Consider the following 17,430-nt stretch of genomic DNA (forward strand, 5'->3'; position numbering starts at 1 on the left):
CCGGGTTAGCAGCTTACTGCTCGAGTTGCTATTAAATGCCTTGATGTCATATTCGACCATAGGCCTATTGGCTATCCTTTGGTGTCTCACTTTTTGTCTCAGTTTGTGAGACAATTTGTGAGACGCCTGAAAAGTCTTGGACTGTCCACGCAAAGAGGGACATCTGGTCACCCTAGGTGGCTCAGGGGTAGACTCAGAGTGGATGGTAACCACAAGGTTGCCAGTTCGAACCCTGTGGGCTCCCCCCCAGAGTTAGTGTTGAAGTGTCCTTGAGCAAGACACTGAACCCCTAATTGCTCCTGATGTGCAGGTTGGTGCCCTGCATGATTTCCGCCGCCATCAGTGTATATTGTGTGTGAATGTAATGCACAATCTATGTAAAGCGCCTTGGATAAAAGTGCTATATAAATGCACCATTTACCCTTCACAAAGTCACACCTCCACGCAACCTCCCCCCCATCTCTACAAGGAGGGGAAGTGCACTAAAGCATTATGGGCATTGTAGAAATTCAGCAAACCAGTCAAACCCAAGTCAAACACACAGACACAGAATTTTTTCTGGCCTTGCATAATTCAAATTTCAAATTCTGCTACCGTTATCTACTACAAATAGTGCCTTCCAGTTTCACCCAGCGATGAAATGTCCCTTAAACCTTACAACTTTTACACAGGACAGGTCAGGTAGCCTACAAAATATCTAAACTTTGAGAGACACAGAGAGAGAAGAGAGAAGAAGAGGAGAGAGGAGAGGAGAGGAGAGGAGAGGAGGGGAGAGGAGAGGAGAGAAGAGATTAAAATAAATGTTTTTTTTTACCTTAGAAAGAAGTAATATGAGTTGTTCTCCAGGGCGCTGTAGGAGAAGCAGGGGAAGTATCCCAGGCCGGTGACGTTGAACCGGGAGCCGGCGGGCACCTCCAGCATGCTGCCCCACGCCTGGTCGCACAGCAGCTCGATCTCCGCGGAGAAGAACAGCTCCGGGTCGGCGTCGTGGTACTGCCACGGGAGGTAGTTGTACACGCTGTAGGAGTCCCGGTGCAGCGCCAGGACCCGGGCGAACACGATGATCTCCGCCAGCTCGGCGCGACACGCTTCCGTCTGCGGTCTCCAGTCGTGGGGCAGCTGGCACCCCGACGCGGTGCCCAGCCCCATGCCCACCGTGCCGGTGCCACCACCACCACCCCCCAGGCTGCCGAGCATGCCAAGGGTCGCCGCTGCCAACATCAACGCCGCCAGGGAAAAGCACATGATGATATATTCCGATTCAATGAAATTTAAAAAAGCGATCGCCCCACACGTCCTCCTGCAGCAATAAGCAACCCTGACTGACTGACTGACTGACAAAGGGGTTGTTTTTTTAAGTGAAGGATAAGCAAGGTATACACTGACCACAGCAGGCTGCACACTGAGTAGACCTTCACTTTAACTGTATGGATAAACCATAGTCTATCTATAATAGTACACTATGCCTCCTGACAGACAGCTCTGATAAGACTAGACATGCATGTTCACACCCTATATCTGTTCTGTTCAAGAGTTTACCGGCTCCAACTCAAAGTGTTGAAGTCAAGAAGGCTTTAAAGAAGTTGTCCTGTTTCTTTTTTGCCCCCGCCTGCGTGTGTGTGTGTGTGTGTGTGTGTGTGTGGGATCATCTGTAACGTCTCATTATATGGTCATGCACTCTTTGCAGTGCAGCATCCCTCCTTTGCAAAGCGTTACCCTCGCATCTTGTAAACGAGTGGTTTTCCCACACTTTTTTTGTATTGTCAAGGACCCCCAAATTTACATTATTTAGCCCGCGGACCCCCATTTGAAAAGGTATGTCAAGGACCCCCATAATAGAAGATTTTTACAGCTCTATAGCAGTGATTCTCAACTCGTTTAAATTTCAAGGACCCCCAGTTTGACATGCATTTAGTTTACGGACCCCCATTTAATGGCATTTCTATCTCTGGGACCTCCAGTTTATATTGTAAAATCAATGTTAATTTAACTCTGAGAGTGTACAAATGGAACCAAATGGACCCGTTTATTGTACACTCTCAGACAGACCCATAGTAAGGGTCCATTTGGTTCCTAAACTATCAATTTAGCTGAGGACCCCCTGGGACTCCCTCACGGACCCCTGGGGGTCCCCGGACCCCAATTAATGAGAACCACTGTTTTATGCAACAGACTGAGCTGAGTGAGCATTAAAACATGGAAAAGTGGAACAAAACCGCCTTTAAAAAAAATAACAGAATCCAATATCGTGAATTATTCCCGTTTGTGTGCTCTAGACTATGATGATATTTATAGCTGCTGTTGAAATGTGTTGTAAAATCTCTGGCGAGAACAATTGCATTTAATTGAAGGTTGCGTTTTAATATAGGAAAATGTTTTTGAATGGTCGTTGGGCGGCCCCTAGTGGAGATATGAGAGAAGTGAAGAGCACAGTGGATGTGGCTTTATAGCCAGGCTAGATGTTAGTTTCAGTTATCGCTGAACTGAACTGATCTCTAGTTCTGGCAGTGATGGAAAGTACAGTACATTTGACCCGGTACAATTTGTAGTATAGGTACTTCTACTCCAATACATTTCAGGGGCAAATAGACAACTTTTTCCTCCACTAATTGCTCCTAAACCATCTTCATTTTACAGACACAAAACAACTGGGAACATACCGTATGCGCCTTCTGCACAGACTTTTAGGAGTTCAGTTAAGTTCTTGTTTATATTATTTTCTTTCTTATCTTTTGTGGAGACTCTCTGACATGAAAGAGCTCCTCTCTTCACCTCGGCTCTGTTTGTTCTTCTGCCCAAACATGCCCAAAACCCAACAGGTGATTGAAATGAGGTGATTAGCTGAGCCTAATTCAACCTGCCCATGAAACAGACAAACGGACCACAAATACAGAGCACAGTATCTCACTATCACACTATCTCACCATGCATTTACCATACAAATACCGAAATATACAGTTTGTTGCCCAAAACAAAAATACCATTTACAATATGCACTTTCTGAAAAATAAGCAAAATAAAATATTACAGTTTAAACATTGATTAGGCCTACACAACATACATTAACAATTTCAGCTCTTCATCTATGTGATAGCAAATCTGCTATTTTCTAATTATTTTGAAAACTGAAAAGGGACATTCTGCGTATTGAATATAGGCTTTATGATCTTATGATCTACACATATACGTAACATTTGTTCATTTGTTTATCATCTTTAATATTGTCAGAATAACTAATAACATGTTTCATATAAGCAAAACCATCACCATTTCCTCCACTTTTGTGACATCGATATGTTTTTGTTTGTTATTTACCCAGTAGCCTAGTGCTCATTTTGCCCATCACTGCATGTGACACACACACAGACACACACGTCGTGAGCTTGTAGATCTGCAATTTTTGTATACATTTTAGACAGGATAACATACCGTAGCAGGCCTAATATGTGTCACAATGGGAGGAGGCACGAGACAGCTCCCAATAATGGACTATAATAAAGTGACAGCATGTGACACACAATGGACCATCACTGCATGTGACACACACACACACACACACACACACACACACACACACACACACACACACACACACACACACACACACACACACACGTTTAAGCCACTCCAGAAAAGCTATACACGCCTGAGTCCCACATTCTTCTCCCTGCACTCTGCGAGGACTAACTGCTGCAACACCACAGCGGTATACCTATAAGGTAGGCCTAACTAAAGTACATTTACTCAAGTACGTCGTATGTCGAGTATGTCGTCCAGATTTCAATTGTTGTTATTTTTACTCCAATACAATTATTCCTAGATTTGGATTCTGTACCACTTCAGCCCTATATTTAATCTACGATACAAAGCTCACAATGCGTCACAATGTATCTGCTCTTTTCTAAAGATTTAGTTTTAATACATTTTATTTTAGACATGATAACTTGTGAAACATAATGAGTTCATGAGTTACTTTCACCTTTGGTACTTTATAGTATATTTTGATGTCAACACATTTGTAGCTTTTACTCAAGTGCATTTTGATTACCGGACCAGACTAGTGTTTCTGCACGGCACTAGTGATATACTTAAAGATGCACACGGGTGTGATTATAAAAAATCACACCTGTGTGAAGTGAGGGGCGCTCTTATCATTATACATCATCATACATCATCTCATCTTCAACAACTGCATTTATGTGATTGGTGCGCCACCTCAAAAATCACACCTGTGTGAAGTGAGGGGCGTCAAGGGACCTAATCTAATTAGACTGCCCTCCAACTATACTTTGTGCTATATTTCTTTACCTACTTAGGGCCCATGACTCTCGGTGGCACATGGGCCACTTCTCCATGGAGCCCGGATTCGGAGGACCGTCCTTTCGGACTCGCCCCAGATTGTTCCCTGCAGTTCTTTGAGATCATCTGTTTGGTACGTCATCCTTGCTTACGCTATAGGACAGCCTTTGTAATCAAACCTTTGTAATAATTTGCACAGATTCCCAAATCTGGGGGGGCATGCAGGCTGTTAAAAAAAGGCATTGCACGGCCCCCAGGTTTGTTGATATTGGGTTGCCGTGGTTACCAGTCGATGCCGATCAGGGTACTCGGACGACCAGTCTGATTTCATGGACTCGTTTGGGTTTTTTCCCCCAAACATGGAGGGCCTCAAGTACTTGTTTTCTTTGCCATATATGGAGATGACTACCAAATATGGCCATGACTGGCCTCATACGACTGATGTCATAGAACAGACATGGTCTTAAAAAGAGTTGGGTGGAGGACAGTATGAAATATGTTGATTGTGCCGGCTGTGTTCAGCTCGTAGGTTGTGTCAGTGTGTGATTGCTCGCGGCATCGGTCACTAATCACTAATACGTTTCCAAGATGGAGTTGGTGGCGTTAATGCTGGGCGTCTCCTTCACAGCCTGGTTCGCCATGCTCGTCTTCTTCATCATCATTCCCGCCATCTGCGGGATCTCCTTCGGCTTCCGCCGCCTCTACATGAAGTCCCTGCTGAAGGTGTTCGAGTGGGCGACGCCCAAGCACGCGCAGGGCGTCGTGGTCCAGGAGAAGAACAACCGCAGCGTGTGCAAGCCCTACGCCAACGCCCTCATCGCCCGCGAACCCGCCTCCCTGGAGGAGCAGATCAAGGAGATCCGCCGCGGCGGTAACAACAACGGCGGCGGCTGCGGCGGCGGCGACCGCGACCTGCAGGACTCCGAGTCCTCCGACTTCGAGCTCTCCGACATCTTCTACTTCGCCCGGCGCGGCATGGAGAGCATCGTGGACGACGAGGTGACCAAGTGCTTCTACGCCGAGGAGCTGGAGTCGTGGAACCTGCTGACGCGCTCCAACCACTACGTGCACAACGTGCCGCTGCGGCTGCGCGTGCTCTGGGGCCTCGGCGTGTTCATCCGCTACGTCCTGCTGCTGGGGCTCCGCGTCACGCTGGCCTTCGCCGGCGTGGCCCTCCTGGTGGTGCTCACGCTGCTCGTGGGCCTCCTGCCCGGCGGGCCCTGGAAGAGCTGGCTGAGCGAGCAGGTCCACCTGCGCTGCTGCCGGATCTGCGTGCGGGCGCTCACCGCCATCATCACCTTCCACGACGTGGAGAACATGCCGCGGAACGGCGGCATCTGCGTGGCCAACCACACGTCGCCCATCGACGTCATCATCCTGGCCAGCGACCGCTGCTACGCCATGGTGGGCCAGATCCAGGGCGGCCTGATGGGCGTCATGCAGAGGTCCATGGTCAAGGCCTCGCCGCACATCTGGTTCGAGCGCTCGGAGGCCAAGGACCGCCACCTGGTGGCCAAGAGGCTGAGCGAACACGTGGAGGACAAGTCCAAGCTGCCCATCCTCATCTTCCCCGAGGGCACCTGCATCAACAACACCTCCGTCATGATGTTCAAGAAGGGCAGCTTCGAGATCAGCGCCACCGTCTACCCCGTGGCCATCAAGTACGACCCGCGCTTCGGAGACGCCTTCTGGAACAGCAGCAAGTTCGGCATGGTCAGCTACCTGCTGCGCATGATGAGCAGCTGGGCCATCGTCTGCAGCGTGTGGTACCTGCCGCCCATGCGCAAGGAGGAAGGGGAGGACGCCGTGCAGTTCTCCAACCGCGTGAAGGCCGCCATCGCCCGGCAAGGGGGACTGGTGGACCTCCTGTGGGACGGCGGGCTGAAGCGGGCGAAGGTGAAGCACACGTTTAAAGAGGAACAGCAGAAGCTGTACAGTCAGATACTGGTGGGAACGCAGGAGGACAGCAGCGCCGAGGGGAACGGGTCTGACGACTGATTCTGGTGGGAACGCAAGAGGACCGCAGCGCCGAGGGGAACGGGTCTGACGACTGATTGACGGGTTTATGGAGGCGGTCAAAAGTCTTTTCCTTTCCCTGACGGATGTTCTGGACTAGACTGTCCTCTTTTGGCCTCCGGGGGTCACTGCATACCTCGTGACCACTTCTCGACAGAATGTTCAGAGTCCACTCTGATGGACGACAGAATGTTCAGAGTCCTCTTTGATGGACTCTGATGGACTTTGAATAAGGACAGACACAGTATGGGCGTTCAGCTATGTATTGTATCGTGGCCCGAGCCAAACATTCCATTCACAGGTTCAATGTCAGGTTCAATGAAACATCCGGTTATATGACTATAGTCGATGGCCTATCACATCGATCTATAGCCCCAGTAACAGTTCTAACTGACAGAGAGAGAGGCCTGGTTTGTGTTCAGATGAAGCTTTGCACATAAATACACTAATCCTTGCTGTTCAGCAATGGTTTTTGTCACATGTTCTTTTTTTCCTTAGAAAGAAAGAGGTTTTTTAGCCTAAAGTAGCCTAAAGTATATTGCTTGCTTTGTTGTTACATTACTCTCTCTTGTTACGTTTTGAAAATGAGTAATGATGAGCAAAGAGGAATATATTTACGTTTTGAGTCAATTCCAATATTGGTTCATATACTTGTTACAACTTTCTATACTCTTCTGCTTTTATTCAACTGCATAATGGAGATAATAGAAATGAAAGAAAAAAATATTGAAAAATCTAATAATTTGTGTCATCGCAGAAACATTGTATCTCCATATTTAAACCGTTTATAGTTTTTCATAAATTAATTAAATTAATACTTCATACAAGAGTGTTGCACAGAATTAGTGGAAATGCCAGACCTATACAAGCTCACAATGCGCTGTGATGCTTGTAGATGGTAAATAATACACTGTAATATATTTAAGTTCAAATATAAAATAAATATCACACCCGTGTGAAGTGAGGGGCGCTCTTATCATCATCATACATCATCTCATTCCGGCTAATCACAATTTGCGTGCTCACATTCGTCTTCAATCTGTGTGTTTACACAAACACTCAAAACTGGCCATTCACCGTCTATCTATGGCATTCAATGTTCGTGTTAGGACGATGTTTGGGTTTATACAAACCCTCAAAGCTGGACAAAGCTGGGGCTATAGCGCCCCTCAAACATAGAACGATATACGTTCGTATAGTGCGTAATACATGTACTCAGTTCTCAGTAGCACTGAGCAGGGTTTCAGCCCCATCCGAGCCCCTTGGACTTAATCGTTTAATCATAGACCTAGCCTATATATATATATATATATATATATATATATATATATATATATATATATATATATATATATACAGTATACACGCAACTTACGACTTAATTGTTTAATTACTTTAATCATATAGACCTAGCCTATATATACACGCAACTCACGACTAGAGTTCGGGCCGCTGTATGTGTCCTCCTGAATTCTGTGATCAAGACAGATCTGTCTGATTCTTGAGGGGCACCATAGCCCCTCCAATGCATGGCTTTTGAAAGGTTACATTACACTGCAGCCACATATGAGGTTTGTAATGTTTGTTCAGAGCACTTATGACGTAAATCATTTGCCAGCTAAGTCTATGGACTTTGAGGACATTACAATGTTTAGAGCACTTTAGAGCCAGCCAAGTCTATATGGACTTTAAAGTTTGTTTTAGAGCACGAATGACGTAAATCGTTTGCCAGCCAAGGCCGGTTTGTGTAGGGCACTAAAACAACGTAATGTGGCCAATACAAATACAGTGGGCGCCGCTCACTTCACACAAGTGTCATTTATTTAACCTACAATAACCAACCCACAATAATAAGCTAGTCTGAGTCCCCCCCCACCCATTTGTCCCCATACTGTACATGTTCTTCGCTTTTTTACTGTCTTTATATGATGATTTCCCGTTTTGCATATAAGTGTATATTTGTACGTCTTTAAATGTTCTGATGAATTGAAAATGGTGGACCCTGTTGTAAACAACACAAGCCTTAGTGCTTTATCATGGTGTCATCCTCAAAGTATAGAAGTTTTTGTAATGACTTGTGCTTTCATTCGAAATGTACCCATTCTACATACTGTGATCAATCAATCAATCAATACTCGTGATGTCATAGGCCTCCCTATACGTTGTAGGCCTATAATCCCCCACCCCCCCCCACCCCCCCCTCTTCAGTTACAAATTAGCATTTCATCTTTGGGGACTGTGGGTGGAGGGGGGGGGGGGTTATTATTATTATTATAAAGAGTCAAAGATGTGGGAGGGGAGTAGCTGGGATGAGGGTGTAGCAGAGAAAATAAAGTGCATACACAGACAGCGCCCTCACCCACATCAGGACAGCCTTATGGCTCATTCATAGTCTGGATTTCCGGTGGCCGGTGACCACCGCTCCGGTGGTGAGTTGACCACCGCTCTGGTGGTGAGGTGACCACCGCTCCGGTGGTGAGGTGACCACCGCTCCGGTGGTGAGCTGACCACCGCTCTGGTGGTGAGGTGACCACCGCTCCGGTGGCGAGGTGACCACCGCTCCGGTGGCGAGGTGACCACCGCTCCGGTGGCGAGGTGACCACCGCTCCGGTGGCGAGGTGACCACCGCTCCGGTGGTGAGGCGACCACCGCTCCGGTGGCGAGGCGACCACCGCTCCGGTGGCGAGGAACCACCGCTCCGGTGGTGAGGTGACCACCGCTCCGGTGGTGAGGTGACCGCCGGAGCTGAAATAACGTTGAGCGGTGGTGAGTAAAAACAGAGAGAAGGGCTGGAGCGGTGGCGGTGGTTTGCTCTTCACCACGGCTCAGTGACGTCATGTTGTAGTTCGGTGGTCACCTCAGTGACGTCATGTTGTAGTTCTGTGGTCACCTCAGTGACGTCATGTTGTAGTTCGGTGGTCACCTCAGTGACGTCATGTTGTAGTTCGGTGGTCACCTCAGTGACGTCATGTTGTAGTTCGGTGGTCACCCCACCGCCGAAAATCCACGCTTTAGACTGCTTTAGAAGCCAGACAGAAATGACAGACTGGTCACTGTGGTTCAAACCATTAGAAGTACATTTGAGGGACATAAGAAACATTATGAGATTATAAATATTAAAAATGCATGTTGTATGTCCTTTAAAATCTCCAATTGTTACATCATCAGTTTCATCATCGTAAAGTGACTTTGGGTATATACCAAGAAAAGTGCTATATAAAGTCTGATATGGTATGATTCATTATTATTATCGTATTCATATCACATTATGAAACTGTATAAACGAATAAATAAGAACTGCTGTTTAACTCCTATCCATCTGATCCTAATACTACTGCTGGTAGTACTGGTAGTATTCTGGTGTCTGCGTTCTGGCCCACTTCCACCAACAATCGTGGAACATGGCCGATGGGCTGACGGAGGAACAGATGGGCGATGGGACAACGGAACCATAGACCCGGTGGAGTTCCTGACCTGCATGATGATGAACGACACGGACTGCGGCGGTGGCGAGGAGGAGGTCCAGATGAGGGAAGCGTTCCGCATCTTCGACATGGACGGGAACGGGTCCATCAGCGCCACCGAGCTGAGCCACGTGATGACCCGCCTGGGAGAGAAGATGACCCACGGGGAGATCCACGAGATGATCCGAGTAGCGGACATCAACCGTGACGGACAGATAGACTACGAAGAGTTCTACGTGCCAGCAGCGAAGTGAATGGTCTTGTACAGGTTTTTCTTATACCTACTAGTTCAGTCCGATAACTCACGAATAGATAGGCCTATACCTACTAATTCAGTCCGCTAACTCACCAATAGATTGAACAAATATTTATTATACAATTTATAATATTTCATCTTGGCGTTCGGCTCTGCTAAATTTCTCCCTGCTCGACACACACACGCGCACACTAGACTATGGTGCATTTATATAGCGCCTTTATCCAAGGCGCTTTAGATAGATTGTGCATCACATTCACCCAGTTCACACACACATTCACACACCGATGCTGGAGGAAACCACGCAAGGCACCAACCTGCACATCGGGAGAAATTAGGGGGTCAGAGTCTTGCTCAAGGACACTTTAATTGACACCAACTCTGGGGGAGCCCGGGTTCGAACTGGGAACCTTACGGTTCCCATCCGGTCACTCTACCCCTGAGCCAATGCCGCCCCATCAGACTATAGGCTTGGTCTCGGTATATGGTGGCATAGATAGACGGTACAACAGGGTCAGTACAACACCTCGCAAGTCCTTCTGCCTCATCCTCTGGACACTCCAAGCTGTCGAGAGTTCGAAACCCTCCAACAACTGTCTGTTGAGTGTGAACAAACTGGACCTGTCCAAGGCTGGACCAGCAGAGAAAACAGAGCCAGCAGTCTCGCACCACCACCCGGTGACAGACGGCACGAGACAGGTCGCAAACGGACCATAATGTGATCATAGGATGAATTCACAATGGACTATAATGTTACAGCATGTTGTGACACACAATGGACGGTCCGTCACACACACACACACACACACACCCCTGTGGAATTATTATGTTGCTTTGGACGTGCTGCAAGCTGTTACAATATGACTGAGTCATCGATTGACTTGTTTCTAGTTTTCTTGAGTAACTTGTATTTTAGGTCAAAACTAGGCCTGTTTTTAACCGTTGCTTTTCATCTCGTTGTTGATCTTGTCGTTTTGGATCTTCATTACCCTCTTGGTAATGTGCTTGTTGGGACGGGTACAGGCTTTAGTTAACCCGAACCGCATGCATGCACGGGAGCAGCGCATGTCCGACCGTTGTTTCCGCATGTCGGTCTGTTTAGTGCGTCTAATCTGCGTTGCATCCCGTTGGGACTAGGGATGGAAACCATGGCATTCTTTTACGTCGAAATAAAATACAATAAAAGTCTCCTGAAAGAATATATATTCAAAGATGTGTGCCGCATTTTTACGATTTTTCAAAAATAGCAGACCTACAAGCTCGTAGCGCGCCACTCGGTGGCGCGCTATGAGCTTGTAGATCTGCTATTTTTCAATAGTTAAAACACCAAAAGGGGTTCCCGTACAGAATGGGTTGTATGTGTGGTGTACGTTAAAGGTCAACTTAGTTTTTGTTTTGTTTTTTGAACCAAGGTTCATGATTTATAGGTTGTTATTAGAAGAAAGTAAAGTAAATTCCATTTTTGCCACAGACATACAAAATGAGTGGACAACAACAATTATTACCAGAAACACAATAAAGAAGTTATCTTTGAATGACCATAACAGGTCTGCAACTGGAAGTCTGTAAGTGTCAAGTAAAATATTGGTCCGATATCTCAAACCCTCACCTCCCACGGGACAGCACACCTAAACCTAACCTTAACCCTATATCCCAACCGCTCACCAACCTTAATCCGGTCGTTTTAACGCACCCCTCACCAACCTGGACCAATGCTATGTCTGACCAAAGTGTGCCTCCCTTGACGCTAGATATAATTCTGAACTGGGAGACTTGACATTCAGTAATTGGGTTTAATGATCAAAAATAAAATAAAACAATCTAAAATTTTCCACGGACAACAAGTCTTTGCCACGGACACATCTGTCTGTGTGTGGACATATTTATGACCCCTGGTCTGAGTCACAGTGATGTCAGCAGAGATCTGTCTGTGTGTGGACATTATGACCTCTAGTCTGACCCCTGACCTGACCTCTGGTGTGAGTCAGAGTGATGTCAGAGATCTGTCTGTGGTGTGAGAGCATAAAACTGTTCTATAAATATCGGATTTGAGCACGGAATAACAGCCACATATATAACGGATGTCCCCCAAGGCACACCCGTTATGCGATGCTCAGACAATCACAGCGCAGAATGGCACAACCTTCCCGCCAATCACAATGGCCAATCGCAGCGCACATTTCGTCCTCAATTTCCTGTCTTAGAATCAAACTTGTGGATTCAGAAGAGGAATCCTCAAGTTTGATTCAAGTGTAATGTTTGTAACCCCGTGACAACAGCAAAGGAATGTCCCTCAGTGCTATAGCTTAGCAAGAATGTCACACACCCACATGTCCACTTTACTCCAAGACTAGTATGGAGCGTCACAGTCCCACAGTTTGTTGTCATGATTTGTCACGACAAGAGTTGGCTTTGTACGAGGCGTAAAAGGTCTTTAAGTAAATACTGCGGGACTGCTATCCTACTCTATTGGAAGTGAGAAATGGCCGTATAGCCCTTGTGGATCTCTGACTTCATGCGACCATCCTGTGACATTAGTCATGTAACGACGGCAGACATCCATGACCTATGAATGTATGTATGGTGTGCAAGGTTTCAGCCCAATCAGTCACACAGCTCCATTAGCCTCGGAAACCCAGACGTTTTTATTTCCAGGGAGGAAGGGAAAAAAAGTCTGGGGCCGAGTCCACTTCAATTCGGCATAGAGTAGCGCAAACGTTGCTCACTTTGATTGTTGATAGTCTGCACACACTCCTCTCTCTCTCTCGCTCTGTCGCTCTAATTAATTAGTCTCATGTCCAGCAGCTGTGCCTAGTTGCTTATGCCATAAAAAGCATAGGTGAGTTCCAGTCTACAGCTCCATTGACTCAAAAAGTGTAAAGCATCATGTGAAATGAGAGGTACATTTAATAATAATAATAATAATAATGAATTGCATTTTTATAGCGCTTTTCCAAGTGCTCCAAGCGCTTTACAACGGTTCATTCATTCATACATTGGGAGGTGAAGCGGTGAACAGTCGACGCCAGCGTCCTCACTTCCCACATTCACACACCGACGGTGGCGAGCTCACACCGACCGACTCATTGGACGCAATGTTAGGGTTCAGTGTCTTGCCCAAGGACACTTCCACATGTGGACAGGAGGAGGAGGAGCCGGGATTCGAACCGCCGGCCCAGGGATCATTGGACGACCTGCTCTACCTCCTGAGCCACAGCCGCCCAGCAGGCCCATTTGATGAGGCCAATTTCAGAGTCGTATATGGCTCTCTGCCCACTACCAAGTATCTGATGATGACGTACTAGTGGCCCACATGACGTCATAGTAACATATCTTGCCATTGACTTGAATGGGAACGTGCATAGACAGACAGACGAACAAACACACAAAGCCACATGTTGGAGCGGTTTAATATAGCACCGCTCAAAAATGACATACTGTAGTGATGGATTGGGATTAGTGCATGGCATGCACACACACGCATGCGCGCTCACACACACACACACACACACACACACACACACACACACACACACACACACACACACACACGCACACACACACACACACACACACGCACGCACACACACACACACACGCACGCACACACTCGGTGGATCTTTGAGCAGTATAGCCGATTGTGCCTTCCTCCAATCAGCGAAGAGTCTATAGGGCGGGCACTACAGTCATCATGACGTCATCAACGTGTCTATAAGGAGGAAACCGGCGGTTAGTTTGAGTGAACTTGGGTTTGTTTTAACGGACTCTAGAACCAGAACCAGCCGACGGCACCAGAACCCGCTGCGCATTGTATCCATGTCCTCTCAATCCATGCTGCTGCTGTCCAAACAACTGGGCGAGCTGACCAAGAGCCCCGTGGAGGGCTTCTCCGCCGGCCTCATCGACGACGACATCTACAACTGGGAGGTGGTGATCATCGGGCCCAAGGACACGCTGTACGAGGGCGGCTTCTTCAAGGCCCACCTCACCTTCCCCCAGGACTACCCCAACAAGCCGCCGCGCATGACCTTCATCACGGAGATCTGGCACCCCAACGTGGGCAAGGACGGCAACGTCTGCATCTCCATCCTCCACGAGCCGGGCGAGGACCAGTACGGCTACGAGCGGCCCGAGGAGCGCTGGCTGCCCGTGCACACGGTGGAGACCATCATGATCAGCGTCATATCCATGCTGGCCGACCCCAACGGGGACTCGCCGGCCAACGTGGACGCCGGGAAGGAGTGGAGGAACGACCCGCTGGGGGAGTTCAAGAAGAAGGTCTCGCGCTGCGTGCGGAAGAGCCAGGAGTCGTTCGACTGAAGGTTCCCCTCTTTAACACGAACCCTAGCATCCCTATCCTTGCGCATTGTGAATATCCGGTGAGAATATAGACGAATATTTGACGAACATTCCATGAAAATAGTGCATCAAACGACCCAGTGGCGTGTCAGGTTGCGATACACTGTGAGTTTGTGGATGGGCTGTTTTTCACTTATTTGATGAACAGGGAACTTTAGTCCTGAAGTCCCAACAAGTTGAAGAATTAAGATGGGGGCAGGACTCTGTTGCCTATACTTAACCAGAACACATCGTGTTAACTAACTCGAGACCGTTTCAAGTCCACGTTTTACAGCCGAAAACATCAAATGCCAGCTGTGTTCTCGAACGAACACAACCCGATCAATTTGTTCAGAGGTGCAGCGTTCAGGTCAGCGTTCAGGTCAGCACAACATGGCCATATTATGGCTGCTTGTTTGAAAGGAAATTTCTGCCTTACGTTAATTGGCTCCAGGCCATCTTTATTAGAGACGGGAACTTCTGATGAAACTGAAGAGTCTGTGATGTCTCCATGCCATAAAGAGTAGAGGAAAAGCCGAAATGTTTGAGAGAAATCGCACCCCCCCCCCCCCCCCCCCATCACCACTCATAACTCTTAACTTTCATTTATGAGCCTTTTTTGAATATATTGCTAAATGTCAAGATTACGTTATTATTATTATGTTATTATTTTTTACATATAATTTCAGATGATTAGCCTTTTATTTCTATGCACTTGGGGGGGCTTTGAATCTGTTAAGAACACCACCAACCAACCAACCATCATTACCTATTTTTATTCAGACATATTCTCAATATTGCACGGCACAGAATTACTGTAATTACGTGCTATGACTCTTGTTAGGACCACAACGTCCCCTGGACCTTTTTTGTGTTATCCTTTTAGCCCTGTGTTATCCTTTTATCTTTCTCAAATCAACATCATGCATGATTTGAGACATTTTACTGTAGAGATCAATTCATTACGTCACGGGCATCTTTTTTTATACCACATAGTGTATCTTTTTTTTAAATGGAAATGAAGTGAATGAAACGTTTGCTGGTTTAGTTTTTTAAAAGGCTATTTTTTAATTTAGTTATTTGTTTTGACGTGTTTTTATTGTAGGCCTACTATGGGATGTTGTCACGAGAGAGAGAGATTCAAAGAAAAGGTCAGAAATTATTACACAAGAAACTACAACCGTCATACGCTCTAAACATTTTTGTTCATAAATTGAAACTGCGCTGATATATTATACAGTATATAATACCAGTAAGACGCGGGAAGCGAACGCAGCTCGTACATATTTAAGTTAAGTTATTTTTAAGTTAAGTTTTTAACTTAGCCATAACCATATAAGGAGTCCCCAAAGCAGCTATACGTCCAAATATGGAGTGTGTTGCATCAATCACAAACAAATCACTCAGCTCCATATATGGGCACAAAGGTGGGACACACACACACACAGACAGACAGACTTGATCTGCTAGGTCTCATAGTAAGTGCTCACTGCGTTCGCAATTAAGGAAGAGGCACAGAGGCAAAGCACCTTCCGGTATTAAGACATGCAAATCCCTAGACTCCTTCAAAACTGCTCTCAAAGGGCACTATACGGACGGCTGCACTTCGAAACTGGCCCCTGTAAAATCTGAATCCCCCCCCCATCCCTGTTCCCCCACACTGCATATGTTTCCTTCCCCTTTTTACCTCCTATGATGATTTCCCGTTTTGACTGTATATTCATGCGTCTCTAAATGTTTTGATGAATTGGAAATGGTGGGCCCTATTGTAAACAAGTGTAATGCTTTATGGTGTCGTCCACTCACAGTTAACAGTTTTTGTACCAATTGGGAGCCAAACTGCACCCAGAAGTTTGGCCAGAATGCACTGGAGTCAGTGACCAGCTCATGAACAAACACTATTTCTGAATGACTGAGATCTTTTGTAAAGTAATCGCTTCTGTAAAACAACAGAAGACATGTAACACATTATTGTCTGCTGTGTTGCTTTTCGATGTGTACACTGTGTCATTTTACAGAGGTATCTAAAGAGCAAAAAGTATGTTTCTGAACGTGCCACGAGTATCACGAGACTGTCCACCGTTTCCTGTCTGGCAGCCAAATCTCACCATACGCCCGGAACAGAAACGATACCTCACCTGTGACTGTTTAAATCCTCTAATAAAATGAATACTGTGCACTCTGTGCACAGCGAAAAGCAAGTGATTAGAAAACAAACTGTGATACGTCTTCTTTTACAGTATATTCCTGAACCGATTGACACAGGTCTCATCGTTCAGAAATAATGTTTGTTATGAGCTGGTCCAGCCGGCTCCATTCACTGCTTTGTCAAATCAAATCATCACGAATGCCATTCGGGCCAATCACATTTGGGGGTGCGTCTTCACATTTCTGCTCTCACTTTTATCTTCAATATGTACTTTGCTCAGCCAATGAAAAAATCATCGCCATGGGGGTGATCAGCCAATCACAAACCCGAAAATCTGGGCTAGCGCCCCTCAAAAATGTAAACTAGAAAAGTGCACTCCTTGGGGCACAGCTCTCCGCCAGGCCGGGTTGTCTACCCATGCAGGGCTGTTATCAGTCATGGTGTGAAGCCATCAGGAAGTACTGTATAATGAGAGCTGCAGGACAGTGAGCGAGCGCTGGAAGAACAGGTCAGGGGAGACACTACTATAATTAACAAATACATAAAAACAGACCGATGAACGGCATTATTTAAACTGACTTTAAAACACTTCTCTGTTCTTAAAGATGGAGTGCCACAATTTTTGTATTTTTCAGGTTCTCCTGCATGTGTCTATGAGGTGACATCATTAGACACACTGATGTGTACTTTGTTGCGTGCGGTGAAAACAGCCCATACAAACTCACAATGTGTTGCATCATGCTCGTGTTAATTGTTTTAATAATTTGTGAATATTTTGCATAAACCAACAAATACTAAATTATGATTTGTGTTACATGAAACTACTACTACTAATCTACAGGTGTACTTGTGCGTGTCTTGTGAGCTTGCAGATCTGCTATTTTCGCAGAATAAACTAAATTCAAAAT

At 46.4% G+C, this 17,430-nt stretch overlaps 3 protein-coding genes across 3 annotated transcripts in view; 2 read left to right on the plus strand and 1 right to left on the minus strand.

Moving 5' to 3' along the window:
- The window catches only part of ccdc3b (coiled-coil domain containing 3b), a 36,992-nt gene extending 35,390 nt beyond the window's left edge, over window positions 1-1,602 (minus strand). The window contains exon 1 of the mRNA XM_080783689.1: window positions 815-1,602. Within this exon, the coding sequence (XP_080639815.1) occupies window positions 815-1,245 (431 nt within the window). The 5' untranslated portion in view covers window positions 1,246-1,602. The remainder of the gene's footprint in view (window positions 1-814) is intronic.
- A 3,285-nt stretch (window positions 1,603-4,887) lies between these two features.
- Window positions 4,888-6,297, plus strand: LOC308326241 (glycerol-3-phosphate acyltransferase 4-like; the record flags this gene model as incomplete). The annotated part of the gene is made up of 1 exon (XM_080779049.1): window positions 4,888-6,297. The coding sequence occupies one exon, from the start codon at window positions 4,888-4,890 to the stop codon at window positions 6,295-6,297; it is 1,410 nt and encodes a 469-aa protein (XP_080635175.1).
- A 7,554-nt stretch (window positions 6,298-13,851) lies between these two features.
- Window positions 13,852-14,355, plus strand: LOC308322610 (ubiquitin-conjugating enzyme E2 G1-like; the record flags this gene model as incomplete). Its single annotated transcript, XM_080773978.1, has 1 exon — window positions 13,852-14,355. The coding sequence occupies one exon, from the start codon at window positions 13,852-13,854 to the stop codon at window positions 14,353-14,355; it is 504 nt and encodes a 167-aa protein (XP_080630104.1).
- Between the last annotated feature and the right edge of the window lie 3,075 nt (window positions 14,356-17,430).

Source organism: Protomyctophum bolini, assembly GCF_963924005.1.
Source record: "Protomyctophum bolini genome assembly, chromosome: 2".
Taxonomy (NCBI): domain Eukaryota; kingdom Metazoa; phylum Chordata; class Actinopteri; order Myctophiformes; family Myctophidae; genus Protomyctophum; species Protomyctophum bolini.